This window comes from Salvelinus namaycush, chromosome 8, assembly GCF_016432855.1.
Source record: "Salvelinus namaycush isolate Seneca chromosome 8, SaNama_1.0, whole genome shotgun sequence".
Lineage (NCBI taxonomy): Eukaryota > Metazoa > Chordata > Actinopteri > Salmoniformes > Salmonidae > Salvelinus > Salvelinus namaycush.
Genome location: NC_052314.1, coordinates 46,182,469 through 46,205,840, shown reverse-complemented (window position 1 = coordinate 46,205,840; position 23,372 = coordinate 46,182,469). Strand labels below are relative to the sequence as shown.

General features: G+C 42.3%; 1 protein-coding gene across 2 annotated transcripts; it reads left to right on the top strand.

Annotated features, from left to right (window-relative positions):
• Positions 1-841: 841 nt before the first annotated feature.
• LOC120052747 (SPRY domain-containing SOCS box protein 3-like) lies at positions 842-21,498 on the top strand. 2 transcript variants are annotated; one of them, XM_038999838.1, is made up of 7 exons: positions 842-1,023; positions 9,635-9,773; positions 10,091-10,268; positions 10,555-10,742; positions 11,106-11,208; positions 15,562-15,687; positions 19,407-21,498. In XM_038999838.1, the coding sequence occupies exons 2-7, from the start codon at positions 9,648-9,650 to the stop codon at positions 19,799-19,801; spliced, it is 1,116 nt and encodes a 371-aa protein (XP_038855766.1). In that variant the 5' UTR covers positions 842-1,023; positions 9,635-9,647; the 3' UTR covers positions 19,802-21,498. The 2 variants fall into 2 exon arrangements, with proteins under 2 accessions (XP_038855766.1, XP_038855765.1); XM_038999837.1 differs by lacking the exon at positions 842-1,023 and adding an exon at positions 1,350-1,643.
• The last annotated feature ends 1,874 nt before the right edge of the window (positions 21,499-23,372 follow it).

Below are 23,372 nucleotides of genomic sequence, written 5' to 3'. Positions count from 1 at the left end.
GTTCCCAATGAGAGAGAGAGAGAGATCTGTGTATAGCTAGATTAATTGTACTGTGGGTAATTGTTTGAAGGGGTTCAATGCTTTGCTCAAGGGTTCAATGGCAGCACTACAGATGCCGGCTCAGTTGCACTCGAATTCTCCCGTCAGCCTTATGTGAATAGTTCCAGCAACAAGGAAGTGGTGATGTCTATGAAATTGATCCTATATGGGCTGTGGTGTAGGAATGTTAAGCCATGTTCATGTTTATATAGCAGCACTATAAATAACAGCATTCACAATCTTCACATGTGCAACTTTGCTATTAGTTGGAGGGAAGAAAAATCTCACATGGCAGCAGTTGGTTTGACAAAGTATTGTTTGTCTGTTGCCGGAAAATAGGTCATGATAGTCAGACAGTACAGTATGAACACAGAACAATGAGTCAGATATTTCACCAGATGTATTAATGTGAAGCATCCAGTTGGCGTTTCCTCTCACTACCAAATATGGTAATAAGGAAGCCCAGTAGGAGAAGGTGGAGCGAGATGGATTTTGGCCGAAATTCTGCACATTTTGTCATTGATGAAACATTTGGTCGCCATACAGTTTTCTGTTTCCAAAACAAAACTGCATTTTGTTGACTTTACCCTTTGCCAAAGTTTTTTTTAAATAGCGTTGTTTAGGAGTGCAAGGGCGAATTGAGTTACTGCACACGCGCACTTCAGAGTGTGCGTTCCCTCACGGAAATAAATGCTAGAACACGCCAATAGGATTTCCATAGCTGGTGCTTGGCTCTGCCCACTTGTATTTTTCCTTTATTTTACTAGGTCAGTTAAGAACAAATTCTTATTTTCAATGACGGCCTAGGAACAGTGGGTAGTGCCTTGTTCAGCGACAGAACGACAAATTTGTACCTTAGTAGCTCGGGGATTCGATCTTGCAACCTTTCGGATACTAGTCCAACACTCTAACCACTAAACTACGCTGACGCCCACTCGGATTAATTTATTCCCATTGGAAACGACAGGCTCTGGTCTATTTTGGGTTAGTTATTTTAAAAAGTATTTGGTTTGAAGTTGGGCAGAAACTGTTTCTCCAATAGAAATCACGCATCAGGCGATGTCGGTGGCGAAGCTGGCGAGCTAAATGCATGCGTAGAAACACCGCATCGGGTTAACGGACGTCTCGCGCCAAACTGCGCCAGTGCAAGCCTTCAAATCAAAGGCACTCCTTAACTATAAAGTAATTTGTGACGAAAATGAACACGTGTCAGTTTCGCACTTTCACGAGGTTGGAATAATAACGTGTTGAACTACTTAAAACATTGTTAGAATCCAGGTTGTGCCATTAGATTTTGAGAAAAGTAACAACTAAGGAATACTTTTTGACGTATCTCATGGAAGTCTCAAACCCGGCCTGGTCTGTTTGGCAAGCGTTCCCGGAAGTATCGCGATGATGCGCCTCGGTTTAGAAACTCTGTCATACTCTGTGATAGAGAGTGACTTAAGCTAGTTGGCCGACTAGCATGTTAGTAAAGAAAGTACTTCGCTGCAAATGTTTCATAAAGATATTGGCCTATGCAGTCCTGTGACATTTAACGAAGACTAAGGGCTTATTTTTAAGTGTCGGACAGGAAACGGACGGCTGGTAACGTTACAGTACAGGTACATTAGCAATCGCGCTAACGCTGTCTAGCCAGCCAACTGTAGCTAACTAGGTACTTGCAAGCTAGCTAACGTCAACAAAAAATAACATGTTGGAGAAAGGTTACAAACTGTAGATATGTAACTAGTTATGATGCATATTATTTCTTACATTTTTGCCATGATGTAAATGTTTAGTCCTTGACCAAGGAGGCACAGTTAGCCCGTTGACGTTAGTTAAATTGAAAACGTGTGCAGTACCGTTGGGGCTGTTCGCGAGCCAGCTAGGCCCAAAACGTACCAGACGAGATGATTGATTGTATGATCTAGTCAGTAGCCTAGCCTACATATTTGCGTGGCTTGGTCACTTAATTTAAACAGATGGATGGATATTTTATGCACAGCAACTAGGTAAGTAAAATGTAGCTAGCTAAAATCTGTGCATGACAGTTGATGGTACGTGAAGTGTACAGAGAGACGCAGGGTTGCCAGGTGAAGTTAAAATGTTGAGCCCATGACCACTCAAAACCTGCCCAAAAGGCTTGGAAAAACTAGCACACATTTTTTTGACAGCATGGGAGGAGTTGCCATATCTCTACAATAAATATTTTTCCGTAACGTTATTGAGCCAATTAAGAAGGAATATCATAGTAACTTGTAACGACATTAGAAGTAAAATTCGGGTTTCCTCTAAATAATAATAATTGTTATATAATAAAGTTATGACATTGCAACCTCTTAAGGATTGGACCCTTTAAAAATGTATTTTGCCTAAAATGACATACCCAAATCTAACTGCCTGTAGCTCAGGACCTGAAGCAAGAATATGTATATTCTTGATACCATTTGAAAGGAATATAACACATTAGGAGAATAATTCACATTAGATCTGGTAAAAGATAATACAAACGAAAAAAACATGTTTGTTTTATTTCCCCCCCATCTTTGAAATGCAAGAGAAAGGTCACAATGTATTATTCCAGGTTAGGTGCAATTCTGTATTTGCCAAGTTTTAGACTGATCCAATTAACCATTGCATTTCTGTTCAAAATGTTTTATCAAGATAGCCCAAATGTGCCTAATTAGTTTATTAATACATTTTCAAGTTCATAACTGTACGCTCTCCTCAAACAATAGCATGGTATTTTTTCACTGTAATAGCTACTGTAAATTGGACAGTGCAGTTAGATTAACAAGAATTTAAGATTTCTGCCCATATCAGATATGTCTCTGTCCTGGGAAATGTCTCGTAACTTAAAATGTCATGCTAATCACATTAGATCACGCTAGCTCAACCATCCCGAGGTGTATGGTATATGGCCAATATACCACGGCTAAAAGGGCTGTTCTTAAGCATGACACAATGCGGAGTGCCTGGATACAGCCATCAGCCATGGTATATTGGCCATATACCCCAAACCCCCGGGGTGCATTATTGCTATTATAAAATGGTTACCACTGTGATTAGAACAGTAAAAAGTAATGTTTTGTAATACCTGTGGTATATGGTCTGATATAGCACAGCTTTCAGCCAATCAGCATTCAGGGCTCGAACAAGGTTTATAAATGTATATAAATCCCCTTTGCGCATGTGCATAACTATAAATAAATCCGACAGGAAATCTCTGAGCAAGAAACACTTGGATGAACATAAAAAAAACTGTTAGCCTATTTTCTGGCAATTATGTGCCAGATATTAAGACTACAAACCGTTATAAATGGTCCCATTTGCAAGATTGACTTGTAATTTCAATAGGCATAGGCTACAGACTAAAGTCTGGGTTTATGAATGCAATTACATTTTGCCGTAGTTTGCTTAGCTTAAGGCAGGTATCCTATAGCCCCTGATAGGCCTACATCTCATTTCAGATAGTCTACAGTATCCTAGACAACATGTAGGCAAGATATAAACTGAATGATTTAGCAGCTTGCTTAGTTCAAATTAAGACAAATTTATTAATGAATAGTGAGGCGATTTCGCAATAAGAGGTGCTTGTTTACCAATAGCCTGCTTGAATAGGCTGCTGAGGATGGGGTCATAATTTCAATCAATGAATTACATTTTAATAATATGTATATGAACTGAATATGCTTGTCAACAACAGCCAGTGTTTATTTTAAAACTTTTTTTTTTTTAACCTGTAGCCTAATCTGACAACTGTTACGTCAATCTAATGCGTTCATAATAACACAAGGCTACAACAACAAACTGTCGTAGGCTATTTATTAAATTGCTTTGCCAGGTCCAGGTAGGCTACACAGGTGACACATTGATTTGCAATGACTCCAGTGATATTGTCATTTCAACATATTTATTGTATGAAATGGTAGCCTACAATGGCATATAAATGTAATAGGCTACTTGATGGCCAGCAGAGGCAAATGTATAATTCTACACATTTAGCCTAATGTCAGTTACATTGAGGACTTTTCTACATAAGAAGAACCACGTGAAGGAGTTTCATAACTTCCATTTCAAATTTCCACTCGGGTAGCCCCGGAGACCCAAGAACTGAGCATACAATAAGCACTTTGCTTGATACCTTTTTCTTTAAGCAGTCAACATTCAAATTTAGTTTTTTTATTTTACCTTTATTTATACCGTTTTTTTCTCATTGAGATAATATCTGTTTTCCAAGAGAGACCTGGTCCAGAATGCAGTTTAAACCACCTCTGAGCGAATTTATGTAATGCACTCTAGTGCGCCCAAAGCCGTTTTCCAGTGCTTTTGTAACCGGTTCTATACCGGTACCTTTCTGCATTGTGTTCTGGTGAGTTTTAGGTGGAAGGGAAGGGAAAGCTCTGGACACAATTCTGCTGGTTGTCTCTCTTTTTTTAATGACTGCATGGAATGGATACAAAAGCAAGGCAAATGTTAATGCTGCCGTCTGGACTCATACACATGTATATTTGCCTCTCCTCACCACGCTTTGAGCAAACTGACAACAAAAAAATGCATCGTACAAAATGTACATGTTCATATTTTCAAAAGACTCAAATGTCATTTTATTAAAGTTGTACACCAATATACTAATAATTTGCTTATAAGTACTATTTATTTGAATGTACTATTATACCCCAGGCATACTAATGAGGCAACAACACCATTCCTGACATGACCAGACAGTTAACAAAATGAATGACAGCTAACTAGGCACATCAAACATGAAATACAAAAATGTCACATTTGACAACATACCTGCATGGAATGGCTACAAATCCAAGGCAAACAATGCTGCCATCTGGACCCTCATAACTCAAGTATATTTGCCTGACAAAAGATAGTAAAGAATAGCGTGAGAAAATCGTCAGGAAACTCACGCTGTCTGTACCTGAAAGAGACCCTTTCTCTAGCTGGGCTAGCCTTGCAAAGGTGCACTCGAAAATGATCCCCATTCACGCTATTATATATTCCTACCGACAGTAGTGCAACAAGACTACTTTTATTTAATATTTTTGTGCATTTGTGAACATTTGCATTCAAAAGACAAATAAACATACATAAACACACCTTTCCTCATCACACTTTGAGCAAACTGAGGAGTAAAAGCATGGCTCCCGTTGATGGCATCACAATTTAGAAAATAACTACAATAAAATAGTTCTCTTGAAAGTAGTGTAACACATCTCAAAATAACCTTTAAATTAATTAGGGATTTTCTGTGAAATACAAAGTGTATGTTACACCTTTTACACTTTGTCTCCATTGTTTCTTGATGTGCATCAGTTCTTGCATAGTGTTTTATGGAAAAAGTGTTAGAAATAGGTGTCTCCCTAATGACAGTAAATGGCCTACATTCAACTGGTAAAAAGTTGTCACAACATGCACGCGTGCTGCTTTCTGTCCTCTCGCTCACATGACTCAGTCAATAACTGTAGTGTTCTATTAACAAACAAACACACACACACACACACAAACCTCTCCGGCCATCCCCACCAATCACTCACTCAGCATCAGCCTGCCTCATTGCCTGACAGTCAGCAACAGGTCACAGTGAAATATACAGTACCAGTCAAAAGTTTCGACACACCTACTCATTCCAGGGTTTTTCTTTATTTTTACTATTTTCTACATTGTAGAATAACAGTGAAGACATCAACTATGAAATAACACATGGAATCATATAGTAACAAAAAAAGTGTTAAACAAATCAAAATATTTTATATTTGAGATTCTTCAAAGTAGCCACCATTTGCCTTGATGACAGCTTTGCACACTCTTGGCATTCTCTCAACCAGCTTCATGTCACCTGGAATGCATTTCAATTAACAGTTCAATTAACAGCTGTGCCTTGTTAAAAGTTAATTTGTGGAATTTTTATCCTTCTTAATGCGTTTGAGCCAGTCAGTTGTGTTGTGACAAGGTAGGGGTGGTATACAGAAGATAAGCCTATTTGGTAAAAGACCAAGTCCATATTATGACAAGAACAACTAAAATAAGCAAAGAGAAACAACAGTCCATCATTACTTTAAGACTTGAAGGTCAGTCAATCTGGAAAATTTCAAGAACTTTGGAAGTTTCTTCAAGTGCAGTCGCATAAACCATCAAGCGCTATGATAAAACTGGCTATCATGAGGACGCCACAGGAAAGGAAGACCCAGAGTTACCTCTGCTGCAGAGGATAAGTTCATTAGAGTTACCAGCCTCAGAAATTGCAGCCCAAATAAATGCTTCAGAGTTCAAGTAACAGACTCATCTCAACATCAACTGTTCAGAAGAGACTGCGTGAATCAGGCCTTCGTGGTTGAGTTGCTGCAAAGAAACCAATACTAAAGGACACCAATAAAAAGTAGAGACTTGCTTGGGCCAAGCAATGGACGTTAGACCAGTGGAAATATGTCCTTTGGTCTGATGAGTTCAAATATGAGATTTTTGATTCCAATTGCATTGTCTATGTGAGACACAGAGTAGGTGAACGGATGATCTCTGTATGTGTGGTTCCCACCATGAAGCATGGAGGAGGTGTGATGAGGTGGGGGTGCTTTGCTGGTGACACTGTCTGTGATTTATTTAGAATTCAAGGCACACTTAACCAGCATGGCTACCACAGCATTCTGCAGAGATAAGCCATCCCATCTGGTTTGCTCTTAGTGGGACTATCATTTGTATTTCAACAGAACTATGACCCAACACACCTCCAGGCTGTGTAAGGGCTATTTGACCAAGAAGGAGAGTGATGGAGTGCTGCATCAGATGACCTGGCCTCCACAATCCCCCGACCTCAACCCAATTGAGATGGTTTTGGATGAGTTGGACCACAGAGTGAAGGAATAGCAGCCAACAAGTGCTCAGCATATGTGGGAATTCCTTCAAGACTGTTGGAAAAGCATTCCAGGTGAAGCTGGTTGAGGAAAGGCCAAGAGTGTGCGAAGCTGTCATCAAGGCAAAGGGTGGCTGCTTTGAAGAATATAAAATATATTTGGTTTAACACTTTTTTGGTTACTACATGATTCCATATGTGTTATTTCATAGTTTCGATGTCTTCACTATTATTCTACAATGTAGAAAATAGTCAAAATAAAGAAAAACCCTTGAATGAGTAGGTGTGTCCAAACCTTTGAATGGTACTGTATATTTTTTAAGAGAAATGCCATGGCGGCCGCGGTGCAACTTAGAAATAGCCCACAAACCTGCGACCATGGCCAATACATTTTCACCCACAACTTAGGTTATAAAGTAGCCAAATATGGCGGGAAAACCGTGAACATGGCAACACTGCAGAGACGGAAGATGAAACATCCTCTCTGGTAATTCCTGACCGAATAGGGCATGGCAAAGAACAGGTTTATCAGCAAAGTGCGCTGCATCATGGGACATGTCATGACACAGCAGAAATATCACTGAAATATTTTTGTTTCTACACATCACCTTCTATATTCAAACAAAATAGGCCTTTTATAGTCAAGTGGGCAGCATCATGCTCATGTCCTCTAAATGTAGTCTTCCTAGTAGGACTGCAATAATTAGATGGGTGTGTGCGCATCCGTTTCAGTGTGTTTTTGGAGTCGAGCAAGAGTCTACTCCTTTTGACTCAAAATCCTGGAGTCGTGCACCACTTCCAAATGGAGCAAAATAATCATAGTGGGCAGAACAAGCAAGGAGGTGGGCAGAGCCAAGCACATGCTAGTGAGATCCTATTGTTGCGTTATAGCATTTTATTTGCATATTTCCGTTAGGGAACGTCTACGCTGTGAAGTGCGTGTGCAATAACTATATTCGCCCTTGCACTCATTCTAAACAAAGCAATTTTTTTCAACTTTGGCAAAGGGTAAAGTCTAAAAAACACAGTCCACTGTTTGTTACAGATTTTAGTTTTTGAAATGGAACTGGAGATCAAATGTTTAATCAATGGGATTTAGCAGAATGACTGCCAAAATCCATCTCCATCTTCTCACACTGCAGGCCACTGGGCTTCCTCTCATCACCATATTTGGTGGTGTGGAAACGCGAACTGGATGCGTCACATTTATACATCCGGTGAAATATCTGGCTCATTCTTCTATCCATTGCATTGGTGCCCCTTAAGCAGACCGGAACTGTAACAATTTGTTTAAATGGTAAATGGCCTGAGTAGGAGATATTCATTTATTCATAATTGATGGTGTAGCTAGGCTAGGCATCAGTTAGCCCAAGATGTACTCTTAACCCCCTAGTTGATTGATGCACCCGTGCATCAGTTTAACATAATTAAAATGTCCCCATCAAAATCCGTCTTTGCGTTATGTTTTTTTTGCATTGGCTCAATCCACCAGATCCGTCTATGTCGGCCTTCTGCATCTGCTGTGGAATGTGGCAGAGCTACATCACTGTTTATCAGACCAAGAGAAATCCAGAAAATCGGTCTTCTCACAAAAACATGAGTCTGTAGAGTCCAAACGGTTTGGCCTACAAACTAATATACGGCTTTGTTGTTTAGCAACAAAACCAACGCGTGCGTAATTAAGAGGCAAAACATACAGCGTTGGCTTAGATTGTTGACAACATGTTAACTGTATTTTGTCTCCAATGTTTATTAAAAACGGGAATACATTTGCACAATGAGCACCTGTTGTCTCTCAAATACATGGTTACGGTTGTTGGTTAACTAGCTAGCGAATTTTTGCAGTCTACAAATCCACTCAAAAAATCAGCCCACAGATGAATCTAGTTGATGATCCCTGGCTTAGACCTTTAGAGGTTAAGGAGCCTATCGTTATGGTCCAAGGACCTTATATGATACAGTATCTTCAGAGGTAGACAGTCAAATACTCTTATCTAAATGTGAATTAATCCTAAATTGCGATAAAATACTAGAATTCTAAATTGCGATATGGTTCTATATTACATCAATATAATTTCACAAATGCAAAGTATACAGTGTTTTAACCGGTTTTATCACAGTTGCAGGCAACATTGTTTTTCAGTGACAACACATTTCTGGCGGCCTTCTTCCGTTACACACAGGTTAGGAGCATGCTAATTAGCACAGGAGGTCTTCCGTAAACACACTCTGTAACATGGAGATGGCGATGTGGGAACACTAACCCTATAAAGGTGTATGTGTATCAATGTATTCTTTTTGTTTTTTGAAAATTATTTCTTACTGATATGAAATATAAGGTCCTTATGCTTCCATAACCGTACCGAAAGCGATGCGTGTTAATGTTCAGATCGATCGTCGGGGCTCTCAAAGTACTGAGTAAAGGGTCTGAATACTTATATAAATGTGATATTTCAGTTATTAAAAAATTTGCTTTGTCATCATGGGACATTGTGTGTAGATTGATGAGGGGTAAAAAACAATTTAATACATTTTAGAATAAGGCTGTAACGTAACCAAATGTGGAAAAAGTCAAGGGGTCTGAATACTTTCCGAATGCACTGTAAAATCACATTTTTGCCAACATTGTAAAATTGTCAACTTCTGAAGCTCATATGGCTCTGGTCAAAAGTAATGCACTGAATAGGGTGCCATTTTGGACGCAACCTTTGTCCACCCAACTCTGACTCTCCTGACTCCTCCCTCCCCCAGGTGTCCTGCTGCAATGTCAAGGCGGAGCAGGAACAGCCGGGCGTGGCGTTACGTGTGGAGTGGAATACGGCGAGATTCTGATTCCCGGGCGCTGGTACTGGCCTCAGAAAGTGAGGAGTGGGGCTACGAACGCTTACAGGTAAGGGTCAGTTTGTGACGGACGTAGTCCAGGGGTGTGAAACTCATTCCATAGAGAGAAGATTGTCTTCTGGTTTTTGTTATTTCCTTTCAGTTTGTGTCCAATTAAGACCTAGACAACCAGGTGAGGGGAGTTCCTAACTAATGAGGGACCTAAGGCAAATTGATCAATCAAGTACAAGGGAGGAGCGAAAATCCGCAGACAATTGGCCTTCCGTGGAATGAGTTTGACACCTGTGACGTAGACAGTTCCATTGTGCCAGAAAAGCGGAGTCAAGTAAAGCTGACATATTTGAGCACTGTTTGTGGCCTCTGCAGTACAGTGACTCAGACTCTGAGCCAGACTACCGTCCCGTGGTGCCACCGGTCCCCAGTGCCGTGCCTGTTACCGGAGAGTCGTACTGCACCTGCGACTCCCAGGCCGAGCCCAGCTACAACCCACGTCTCCGGGGCTTCCACCGCATCAAAGACTGCCACTGTGGAGAGGAAGACCAGGGTGAGGACTGGAGGGGCAGGGTGGGGAACTAGGGTTGTGTTCAGAAGGGCACACCGTAGCAAAACGTTTTGAAGTGGAAAGTGAGCGTTTTTTATAGGTCAAGTTCAGGTAGTCACTTCAGGTATTTCACACTGTTTCTGAGGGTTTTCTTCTGTTTCATGCCCATGCTGTATAAGGGAGTTCCCAAAGTGAAGCTCTCACCATTATTTGCTTATTAAAATATCTTAAGTGTCTGAAATGTTGGAAGTCAACTGTCATTTGATCCACTGACCTCTTGACATTGCAGACTTCGACTGGGTGTGGGACGATAGTAACCGCTCCACGGCCACGTTGATGACCTGCGACAACCGCAAAGTCAACTTCCACACGGAGTACAGCTGCGGCACAGCAGCCATAAGAGGCTCCAAGGAGCTGGCAGATGGACAGCACTTCTGGGAGATCAAGATGACATCACCAGTGTACGGGACCGATATGGTGAGGCTCTGCCTATCATTACTCAGGAGACAGCATTATGAGGATCAGTGGAGACAGGTGTCACTTTAAATCGGAGGCCGGGCACATTGTAATTGAATGAATGGAACAGTTTTCATTCATTCATTCAATTCCAGCCATTACTATGAGCCTGTCCTCTGATTTCTCTCTTTACCAGCCTCCTCTGCTGGGGGTTGGTGCTTAGGCTTGTAAGACCTTAGGAAGTTTAGTGGTTTCTCTTTCCTAAAGCTTATTTTGTGAACCTTTTGCATATTGTATGATGGTGAGCATGTTCATTACTGTTCTATTTTGATGTTATGTGGTTAAAGTGAACATGTTGAATGAAGACTCTTCGATGTTGTGTAGATGGTAGGCATCGGAACCTGTGACGTGAAGCTGGATAAGTACAGACATACCTTCTGCAGCCTTTTGGGGAAAGATGACGACAGCTGGGGTCTCTCCTACACTGGTAAAACCATATAATCCATCAGATAGTCCTCATCACAAACAGACCTGGGTTCATATCGTATTCGTTTTCTTTCAAATACTTTCAGTGTTTGATTGAGCCTGCCTGTAGTGGTGCCTGCTCTGCTGGACAGGGTTTTCAATTTTAGAGCTGTTAGCAGTTGATGTTATTCTTTAATAACACAAACCCCATAGCAAATCAGGGGGAGGAAAATAGGTTTATTCAAAGAGGATAAATCATAGATTTTATGCTGAGAGGTAGATGTTAGATGGTCGTTCCTTCCCTGTCCTCAGTGATTCTCTCTGATTCTCTCCACAGAACAAAGGGACAGGATGTAGTTTTATAACCCAGCACTAGCCTGTTTTTGGCCAATTAGAATTCCTTGCAATAAAACTGGGCCAATGGCCAAATAACAAGTATCCTATTTCAGGTTGGACCAATGAGAACGTGCCACACATAGCAATGAGTTCAGGACTGACATTCCTAACAGATGTTGAACTGAAAACCAACTATTTCCATTGATAATTCCATATTGACCGTTAGTACTCTATTGACTTTTAGTACTCTTGACCTCTCGTCCTCTGCGTTGTGTATTTATCTTCGAGATATTCTTACACTCCCCCCTAGACCATTTTTAAAAGAAATATACTTAAAATGTCTTTTTAGAAAATAATAAAAAAAACATTAAAAAATATACAGTATAAAAAACATTAGCAGTAAGCATAAAATCATTCACATTAAACACCTTGCATTTCTATAGAACACAAAGGGCATATTTTACTTGCTATTACAATAAGAAATTGATTTCAAACAAAGTTATAGAAAATAAGTATTAACCGGTGTAATGATGATGTCCCTTACAATTCCTACCACATCCTGTATTAGGAGGAAACTCAAAAAAATAAAATTGTCTACAAGACCATAATATTCAATCGTCCTATTACATTTACATTTAAGTCATTTAGCAGACGCTCTTATCCAGAGCGACTTACAAATTGGAAAGTTCATACATATTCATACATTCATACATATACCTATTGGCAAGGTAATCATTTACCAAGTCCTTTAAAAGTGATCCGCTCTTCCACACTGGTATCAGTCCCACATAGATAACTATTAGAAATTATGTTCTGAAAGTCTGGTAGTGAGGAATTCTTCTTCCTTTCTAATTCTTCTTCCGTTCCACTGGTTGATAAGGACTTCTCTAGTGAACACTTCACCAGTGATCTTGTATCATTTCAAGTACAGTCCTTGGGTCAAGGGATATTGCTTCAGACTGTAGATTCTAGTAACCTGTAATGAAGGAAACAAAAAAGTGAAAGTAACATGTCCTGGTTTCAAGAGAAATTGATATTTCACATAGATTTCCCTAAGTAAGCATGTCCCGATTTTCAGGAAGAAGTTGGACATTTCACCAAGATATCCCTAATATGATGACTGCTGTGTACAACATAGAAGCATATCAGGTTCTGATCATCTTACTATGCTTCTTCACCCGAGATTGATTAGCAATCGGGGGCCAATCAGTTCTTTATTCTCCAGGCTCCGCTTTGTCATCAACATGGACAACCTTGCAATGAGTGACATAATATCCATTGTGATTTTCCATGGACTTTTACTACTGACCTAGTTATGAGCAGAACTTAATAAGGACCTTCCCATTTTGGCCCTAATGTCTCTGTTAAATATTTTTTTACCATCACCCACTGTCCTGGTACTACGTCATGTCCCCCCTCGGGACTTATTCCCCACGCCTCTTATACTTGTCTGTCTGCTTCCGCTACTGCATTAGAGAGTTGTATGCAATAGTTAAACATTGTGTCACTCAAAGTGAACATCTGATTTTCTTAAATCTAACGTGCCTGTCACTATCACATTGTCCATTGTAGTGTTAGGTTCTAATTCTCAGGATAAAAAACTCAACGGACACTATGAAAGCTTAACCAAGTTTAATTCTTCCCAGAGGATCAATACAGTTGCATTAGACAATGACATTTCACACAAGCACTGATATTTAACCCTTCCTCCTGAGTCTCCTCCTACACATCTGAACAGCCAATCCATCTCTGTTGCTAGACAGAACCTTAGTGATATCTGTTCTTCCTCACTTCATCTGACCTGACCTCTACCCCAAAGTGCTCACTCCTCTCCAACTCACGGCTGTCATGGTGCCTGGTACCAGACTGTGTCCTCTCAGAGGATCCCTCCCATAGGATCCCTGATGGCTAACAATAACATATCCTGATATAATGTAAATGTTATACATTACCCTCTCTCCCTCAGTGACATGAATAAGTATATTTCATATTCTCAGAACCCAACAGTAGTACCTGCCCAGCCTGCCTTCCTCTCACACCCCCCTCCACAATGCTTGAACCGTCTGTGTATAAGATAAACTCAGGGTTTTCCAACGGATGACTCTTAATAAACCCATCAAAGAGTTGATCCAAAACCAACTCACAACAGTCGTATTCAAGTAATGTGGTTTATGGAGGAAGCATCAGAGTAGCTGGATTACATGGTGTGCCACATTGTATGATGATGTTAGGAGCCTCCACTACTTTAGTAGCGGCCATAGCTTTCTTTGCTAATGGGATATTGTTTTGTGTAAGGTGGGGCAACACCTGTCAAGCACACTGGTTCCATATGCAAAGTTCCACACTCTTTTCTTCGTAGTCCAAATAGGATGGTTCTGAAGTGTAGATCCCTGCAGTTGTCTAATTTGCCACGTCACCTTCCCTTCAGAAATGTTCGATGTAGAGTCAAGTTGCATAATAACATCAAGGCCTAAAATAGGTTGTTCAAATGAGCCTATCCACACCCCTGCATCCATTTTCATTGGACCAATAGAAATTGATAATGGTTTGGTCTGTTTGATATATGTCTCTGTCTCCCCCCACCCACTCCTGTTGCCCATGTACTGAGGACTATAGGTCGACCGATTTTATGATTTTTTGGAGGACCAAAAAAAGCTGTTACCGATTAATCGGACAATTTTATATATCACACAAATACATACAGTTGAAGTCGGAAGTTTACATACACTTAGGTTGGAGTCATTAAAACTAGTTTTTCAACCACTCCACACATTTCTTGTTAACAAACTATAGTTTTGGCAAGTCGGTTAGGACATCTACTTTGTGCATGACACAAGTCATTTTTCCAACAATTGTTTAAAGACAGATTATTTCACTGTATCACAATTCCAGTGGGTCAGAAGTTTACATACACGGATTTGACTGCCTTTAACCAGCTGGATAATTCCAGAAAATTATGTTATGGCTTTAGAAGCTTCTGATAGGCTAATTGACATCATTTGAGTCAATTGGAGGTGTACCTGTAGATGTATTTCAAGGACATCATGGGCAAATCAAAAGAAATCACCCAAGACTTCAGAAAAAATATTGTAGACCTCCACAAGTCTGGTTCATCCTTGGGAGCAATTTCCAAACACCTGAAGGTACCACATTCATCTGTACAAACAATAGTACGCAAGTATAAACACCATGGGACCACGCAGCCGTCATACCGCTCAGGAAGGAGCGGTTCTGTCTCCTAGAGATGAATGTACTTTGGTCAAAAAGTGCAAATCAATCCCAAAACAACAGCAAAGGACCTTGTAAAGATGCTGTTCTTTACCACGTCGTTCTAGTCACATTATGCATATTACGAAACAACTGTCCCGATCCCGTAGAGGTTGAAGGGATAATTCGGGATTTTGGCAATGAAGACCTTTTATCTACTTACCCAGAGTCTGATTAACTCGTGGATATCATTTTTATGTCTCTTCGTCTAGTATGGTTTTGACTAGAAAGAATAAAGCTTTTGTCAGATTTGACTTTTCGTAGCAGTTTAGGAGAATTGGGTTAAGGTTATGAAAAGGGTTAGGGTTAGCTAAAATGCAAAATAATAACTTTTGATGTCAATTTGACAAAAGCTGTTTAGCCATGACCATGCAGTATGAAGGTAGGTAGTTTCGTGAGCCAGTGCTGACAGGAAGTCTACAGGTACAGCAGCTGTTCCCATAGACTACAAGTCATAGTGCTAACACTAGTTGGCATTTGATGAGCTAACTGGAGTGGAAAATTCCCGAATGGAGCAAAGATATCAATGTACCATTTCCAAATAATAATGTTGGGGGAAAATATATATTTTGGGGTGGTTGAGAATTGACTGTTTCTCCATGTAACCCACATATACATTAGCATAATTAGGAGCCATAGGGGATCCCTTAACAGTACCCTTCATCTGGATAAAGAAATTGTTTTGAAACATGAAATAATTGTGTGTGTGTGTGAGCCAGTTTTGTTTTCCCCTTATAATAATAATAATAATGCTAATATGGTCATCTTCTAGGTCTGTTACATCATAAAGGAGACAAGGTGACCTTCTCCTCACGTTTCGGCCAGGGCTCAATCATCGGAGTGCACCTGGACACATGGCATGGAACACTCACCTTCTTTAAGAACCGCAAGTGCATAGGTAATTACAGGGGTCACAGGTCAAGGGGACCAGGTGGGGTGAGTAGTGATCTACATATAGTAATTTAACTACGTTTTGCATTAGCTTGGTAGTAGTTGAACTAAATTCAAATCTTGGTAGCATTTTCAGTAGTTAATCACTTTTTTGCCATGTAGCGTTGTAGTTAACTACTGGAACTACACACTACTTTTTTGGGCAAAAAGATAAGAAAATATGGGTGAAGTAGGCAAGAATTTCCTTTCTTTTACGGCATCAAACGTGCCTAATTCTCACTTGAAACAGTTTTTGTTATTAATAGGCTAATTACACATTCTGTTTACATTTGACTGTTCTTGCAATTTGTAGTCTGACGTTTCAGATTTAGATATAATTTATCACAAATTAGTTTGAACTACTTTTTCAAATAAACTTTAGTTAAGTAAACTATATTTTTTCTTAAAGAAAAATTACACCCCAAAATATGTATTTAGGTATTTGTTTGATTAGTCCATTGTTGATATAGTCCCGAAATGTTTTGCGTGCCAGCAATCAAGTTACAGAAATACTGCCGGTAAGATTGTTTTTGGGTGTTTTCCTTTAAGGGTAGCTTAACTTCCTGCAGTGTGAAGTAATTGATAACTTGGTCAACTATATTTTCAGGGTAGCTTCCCCAACACTGCTGTCACGTTCTGACCATAGTTCTTTTGTGTTTTCTTTGTTTTAGTGTTGGTCAGGGCGTGAGCTGGGTGGGCATTCTATGCTGTGTGTCTAGTTGGTCCGTTTCTATGTATGGCCTGATATGGTTCTCAATCAGAGGCAGGTGTTAGTCATTGTCTCTGATTGGGAACCATATTTAGGTAGCTTGTTTTGTGTTGGGGTTTGTGGGTGGTTGTCTTCTGTCTTTGTGTTCTCTGCACCAGATAGGACTGTTTCGGTTTTGCCACATTTGTTATTTTGTATCTTGTAGTGTTCACGTTCAGTCTTTATTAAACATGTTGAACACGAACTACGCTGCGTCTTGGTCCGATCCCTGCTACACCTCCTCTTCAGACGAAGACGAGGAAGGCTGCCGTTACAGAACCACCCACCAAAAAAGGACCAAGCAGCGTGGTAAGGGACAGCAGCAGCAGCGGCCTAGTACACAGGACTCCTGGACATGGGAGGAAATTCTGGACGGTAAGGGACTCTGGGCTAAAGCTGGAGAATATTGCCGCTCTCGTGAAGAGCTGGAGGCAGCTAAAGCCGAGAGGCGGTGGTATGAGGAGGCAGCACGGAAGCGTGGCTGGAAGCCAGAGAGGCAGCCCCAAAAATGTCTTGGGGGGGGGGCTAAAGGGGAGTGTGGCGAAGTCAGGTAGGAGACCTGCGCCAACTTCCCGTGCTTACTGTGGAGAGCGAGAGTACGGGCAGACACCGTGTTATGCGGAAGAGCGCACGGTGTCTCCTGTACGTGTGCATAGCCCGGTGCGGTACATCCCAACTCCTCGTATCGGCCGGGCTAGAGTGGGCATCGAGCCAGGTGCCATGAAGCCGGCTCAACGCATCTGGTCTCCAGTGCGTCTCCTCGGGCCGGTGTACATGGCACCAGCCTTACGCATGGTGTCCCCGGTTCGCCAGCACAGCCCAGTGCGGGTTATTCCACCTCCCCGCACTGGCCTGGCTACGGGGAGCATTCAACCAGGTAAGTTTGGGCAGGCTCGGTGCTCAAGAGCTCCAGTACGCCTTCACGGTCCGGTATATCCGGTGCCACCTCCTCGCCCCAGCCCAGTACCACCAGTGCCAACACCACGCACCAGGCTTCCTGTGCGTCTTCAGAGCCCTGTTCCTCCTCCACGCACTCGCCCTGAGGTGCGTGTCTCCAGCCCGGTACCACCAGGTCCGGCACCACGCACCAAGCCTCCTGTGCGTCTCCAGAACCCTGTACGCCCTGTTGCTGCTCCCCGCACTAGCCTTGAGGTGCGTGTCCTTAGCCCGGTACCACCAGTTCCGGCACCACGCACCAGGCCTACTGTGCGCCTCAGCAGGCCAGAGTCTGCCGTCTGCCCAGAGCTGCCCGTCTGCCCAGCGCCGCCTGCGCTGCCCGTCTGCTCTGCCCAGCGCCGCCTGCGCTGCCCGTCTGCCCAGCGCCGTCTGAGCCGCCCGTCTGCCCAGCCCGTCTGCCCAGCGTCGTCTGAGCCGCCCGTCTGCCCAGCGTCGTCTGAGCCTCGTCTGCCCAGCGCCGTCTGAGCCTCCCGTCTGCCCAGCGCCATCTGAGCCGCCCGTCTGTCCTGAGCCGCCAGAGCCGCCCGCCAGTCAGGAGCCGCCAGAGCCGCCCGCCAGTCAGGAGCCGCCAGAGCCGCCCGCCAGTCAGGAGCCGCCCGCCAGTCAGGAGCCGCCAGAGCCGCCCGCCAGTCAGGAGCCGCCAGAGCCGCCCGCCAGTCAGGAGCCGCCCGCCAGTCAGGAGCCGCCAGAGCCGCCCGCCAGTCATGAGCCGCCCGCCAGTCATGAGCCGCCCGCCAGTCATGAGCTACCCCTCAGTCATGAGCTGTCCCTCAGTCATGAGCTGTCCCTCAGTCATGAGCTACCCCTCAGTCCGGAGCTGTCCTTAGTCCTGAGCTACCCCTCAGTCATGAGCTACCCCTCAGTCATGAGCTACCCCTCAGTCATGAGCTACCCCTCAGTCATGAGCTGTCCCTCAGTCATGAGCTGTCCCTCAGTCATGAGCTGTCCCTCAGTCCGGAGGAGTTTCCTCAGTCATGAGGCGCCCCTCAGTCCAGAGGTGCTCCTCAGTCCAGTGGGGCCCTTTGTTAGGGTTCCTAGGCCAAGGTCGGCGGCGAGGGTCGCCACTCAAAGGACGCAAAGGAGGTGGACAAAGACAATGGTGGAGTGGGGTCCACGTCCAGCACCAGAGCCGCCACCGCGGACAGATACCCACCCAGACCCTCCCCTATAGGTTTAGGTTGTGCGGTCGGAGTCCGCACCTTGGGGGGGGGGGGTACTGTCACGTTCTGACCATAGTTCTTTTGTGTTTTCTTTGTTTTAGTGTTGGTCAGGACGTGAGCTGGGTGGGCATTCTATGTTGTGTGTCTAGTTTGTCCGTTTCTATGTATGGCCTGATATGGTTCTCAATCAGAGGCAGGTGTTAGTCATTGTCTCTGATTGGGAACCATATTTAGGTAGCTTGTTTTGTGTTGGGGTTTGTGGGTGGTTGTCTTCTGTCTTTGTGTTCTCTGCACCAGATAGGACTGTTTCGGTTTTGCCACATTTGTTATTTTGTATCTTGTAGTGTTCACGTTCACTCTTTATTAAACATGTTGAACACGAACTACGCTGCGTCTTGGTCCGATCCCTGCTACACCTCCTCTTCAGATGAAGAGGAGGAAGGCTGCCGTTACAACTGCATGTTAGATGGGTGGTTGGGCAGTATGTAACTAGATGGGCATTAGGGGCCAGTTTCTCAGACACTGATTAAGCTAAGTCCTGGGCTACAATGCATGCTTTATGTTAAATCGCCATTCAAAGTGATTTCTAGTCCAGAACTAGGCTTGATCTGGGATGGGAAAACCGGCCCTATAAATCACTTCAAGACCTAATCAACATGGAACCTACCTAGGATTTCTCATATTCCCCCTCTGCATGTACCCAGCTAGTTACCCCTGTGCTGCGCCTAGCCTTTTGCTTGTGTGTGACGTTGGGTAATGTGACAGCAAATGGATACATTTCCATTCTAAACTGGACAATAAAATGTATATTCTATTCTGCAGGCGTGGCGGCTACGGAGCTACAGAACAAGCATTTCTACCCCATGGCGTGTTCCACAGCAGCCAAGAGCAGCATGAAGGTGATCCGCTCCTGCTTCACGCCCACTTCCCTGCAGTACCTGTGCTGTGCTCGCCTCCGCAAGCTCCTCCCTGAGTGCCCAGACACCCTGAGCATACTGCCGCTGCCCCCTGGCCTGCGCCACCTGCTGCACAATAAGCTGGGCTGGGTCCTCCGCCTCAACAACGGCCTCCTGGGGGCTCCAGGGGGGGGGGGCTTGGGGTCTGACTTGCCCCCTACGCCCCCCTTGGCTGGGGCCTTGTCCTCTGAAAGCGATGACTCTGAGGGGTGTTCGTCGGACCCTGAGGCATGTCAGAGGAAGAGATGTCGTTGGACGTGACGGGAATCCGATGTGACCCCCAATGTAAACACATGGGGTGTGCCCTAAATTACACCCTATTCCCTATATATAGTGCACTACTGGTCAAAGACCCATAGGACTCTGGTCAATAGGGTGCCATTTGGATGCAGCCATGAACTGGACTGGATCCCTGCCCCCTCCCTGAGACATACTCAAGTTATAACCCCTTACACACACACACACACACACACATATACACATGCACACACATTACCGTTAATGGTGATCCCAGGACCATTAATATTGTGGGAACATTTAATCAAGATCAAACGAATGTGGCACTAAGACCTATGGCCAAACTTCAGTGTACATTAACAGTATATGCAACAACAATGATGACATGAAATCAATGAGAAGAGACCAAGTGCAGCATTATGTGGATTGTCACCATGCTTTCTCCTTGTACATGCAATACTGGTTGGATTGCTATAAGACTGGCCCATAAGGCCCTATTTTAAGTTTCTGTTTTAGCTGACCGAAGAACGAAGTTGAGTCCAGAGAGTAGTCACAATTTGTTGCGCTTTCACATCTCCATGACAACATTTATTTGTTACTTTTTTCCTCCCTCTTTGTTGTGCCTTCGTCTGGTCCTGGCACGAAAATCCAAACAATCCATGTTACATTATTAATGCAAGGTGTAAATAAGACAAGACTCACACTCAAAATTTGACATTTTCTAAATAGGAGAAAAGGCCTGCTTTGGCGGTAGTCCTGGTCAGATTTATTGCATGTAAAACATGACCTTCAACAAATATCCTAGCTGGAAGACCGTCCCTAGATCAATGTTGATGGAGTCTGTCTGACCAATGGTTAAAGTGATGCAATTTGGCAAGAGCTTGCGTTTGTATGTCATTAGCTGTTCTCTAATGAAATCATAACTTCATTAGGCTGGCATTAACACTGGAATTGAATCAAAGTTTTGGAAAATCTATGGGAAAATGTCTGTTCTTGCTCTGCAAGAATACACAGATCAAGTGGATTACTTGATCTGTGTATTCTTGACAGTTTTTGACAGTTTTGAATACTCAGTGAAACAAAGTTATTTTGTTAATCAGCACATTTGTTTCGGAACAGGAACAATCTTTATTATTTTGTTTAGATCAGCTTGACAATATATTCCCCTGAATTATTTTTGTCATATCGACACCAGACATGGCATCAACATGTATTTTTTATTTATTTTTATTTATTTTTTAACTAGATGTTTAGGGGGGGTTCTGATTTATTTTTCACTCAATACTGCCGTCGTGTTGGAGCAGTGATGACTGTTACACATACACACACCATCTATGTTGAACTGTGAGTTGTCACGCACCATTCTTATACTGACCTCCCTGTTAACCATCAAGCAAAAAGAGAGCCTGACTTGTTTTGTCTGTTAGTTAGACATTTGATTTTGTTGTCACGTGCATTTGGTTGGAACTCCTGTGCGTCCAATGGTTGGGTTGCAGACAGTGTACTGAATAAAGAAGGCAAAGGGGGTAGAAAAGGGGTGTCCACATATTATAATATATAAATATGTCTGTGTTTTATTATTTTTCAGTGTACAATGTGGTTTATTTTATGCATCAAAGCACTTGTGTATATACAGTGCATTTGGAAAGTATTCAGACCCCTTGACTTTTCCCACATTTTATTTCCTAGAGCTGGCCAGACTAGTCTTGGTGGTTCCAAACTTCTTACATTTAAGAATGATGGCGGCCACTGTGTTCTTCAATGCTGCAGACATTTTTTGGTACCCTTCCCCAGATCTGTGCTTCGACACAATCCTGTCTCGGGAACTCTACGGAAATTCCGTCGACCTCATGGCTTGGTGTTTGATATGCATTGTCAACTGTGGGACCTTTATATAGACAGGTGTGTGACTTCCAAATCAGGTGGACTCAAATCAAGTTGTAGAAACATCTCAAAGATGATCAATGGAAACAGGATGCACCTGAGCTCAATTTTTAAGTCTCATAGCAAAGGGTCTGAATACTTATGTAAATAAGGCATTTGTTTTTTATTTTAAATACATTTGCAAAAATGTCAAACTTTTTTTCGCTTTGTCATTATGGGGTATTGTGTTTTTTAAATCCATTTTAGAATAAGGCTGTAATGTTGCAAAATGTGGGGGGAAAAGTGAAGGAGTCTAAATACTTTCTGAATTCACTGTATAAATGGGATATATAAATGGATCTTCTATGTAATGTTCATACTGTATGTATAGGCCTTTATTCTTCTCTTTCTCTCTAAAAATGTCTTTCTCTACAATAATCTATATCTAAAGCATGGCCTTTAACTGAAACTAAGATGAATACGTGAAATATGCACAGAACTGTTTTTCTTATTCTAAAAAATAGTCAGAGGCTCATGGTGCTTTTTGCTTTTCTTTTTCCCCCTGGTTCAAGCAAATGTTTAATCTTTAATAATCTTTAACCTTTACATTCAGTATTCTCTACTCTGTTAAGATTTATATTGTTATAGCAACCTGTTTGCACACCAATGTTCCTCCAGGAAATAAGGATTAAGTAAGTAATGTTTGTGCATGTCTGTTGGTCTAAAGAACCTACAATGGCACAAAATGCATCAACATCAAATAAAATACAAATGAAAACCTTCCTTTGCAAATCAAACTAATGCCACTTTCAGTGTACAGACAGCGGTATCAGCTGAGGCAGCTCTGGCACACAAAAAAAAAATCATATTGACGACAACATTCTACTGGTATTCACCTTCGTAGTCTGAGCAGAGATCGCTTCCCAACCTAGCAGGTGACATCACAACAGAGATGGCCACGCAGACCGTTCCATTGCCCAGATTGGCGCACATTCAGCAAGTGAATATTCTTCAAATCCGTCGTGGTTTCTGTATTGTAATAGGCCCAAAATGTGGTTACTTAATACTTAATCACCCTCCCGGATCCGGGATCCTCCTCATCAGAAACGCTGACTAGCATAGCCTAGCCTAGCGCCACAGGGAATATCATATAATATAATTTCATGAAATCACAAGTCCAATACAGCAAATGAAAGATAAACATCTTGTGAATCCAGCCAACATTTCTGATTTTTAAAATGTTTCACAGCGAAAACACAATATATATTTATGTTAGCTCACCACACAACGCCATTTTTTCACCGCAAGCATAGCTTTCACAAAACCCACAAATAGAGATAAAATGAATCACTAACCTTTGAACAACTTCATCAGATGACAGTCTTATGACCTCATGTTATACAATACATTTATGTTTTGTTCGAAAATGTGCATATTTATAGGTATAAAATCGTAGTTTTACATTGCAGCCATCGTCACAAATAGCACCAAAACAGCCAGAATAATTACAGAGAGCAACGTGAAATACATAAATACTCATCATAAAACTTTTATGAAAAATACATTTTGTACAGCAAATGAAAGATAAACATCTTGTGAATCCAGCCAATGTTTCAGATTTTTTAAGTGTTTTACAGCGAAAACACAATATATATTTATGTTAGCTCACCACAATAGCCAAACACACAACGCCATTTTTTCACCGCAAACATAGCTTTCACAAAACCCACAA

Coding starts and splice junctions, on each gene's coding strand:
- LOC120052747 (XM_038999838.1), top strand. CDS start 9,648: ATGTCAAGGCGGAGCAGGAACAGCCGGGCGTGGCGTTACGTGTGGAGT. Junction 10,743..11,105: donor CAGTGTACGGGACCGATATG/GTGAGGCTCTGC, acceptor GATGTTGTGTAG/ATGGTAGGCATCGGAACCTG. Junction 15,688..19,406: donor TAAGAACCGCAAGTGCATAG/GTAATTACAGGG, acceptor TCTATTCTGCAG/GCGTGGCGGCTACGGAGCTA.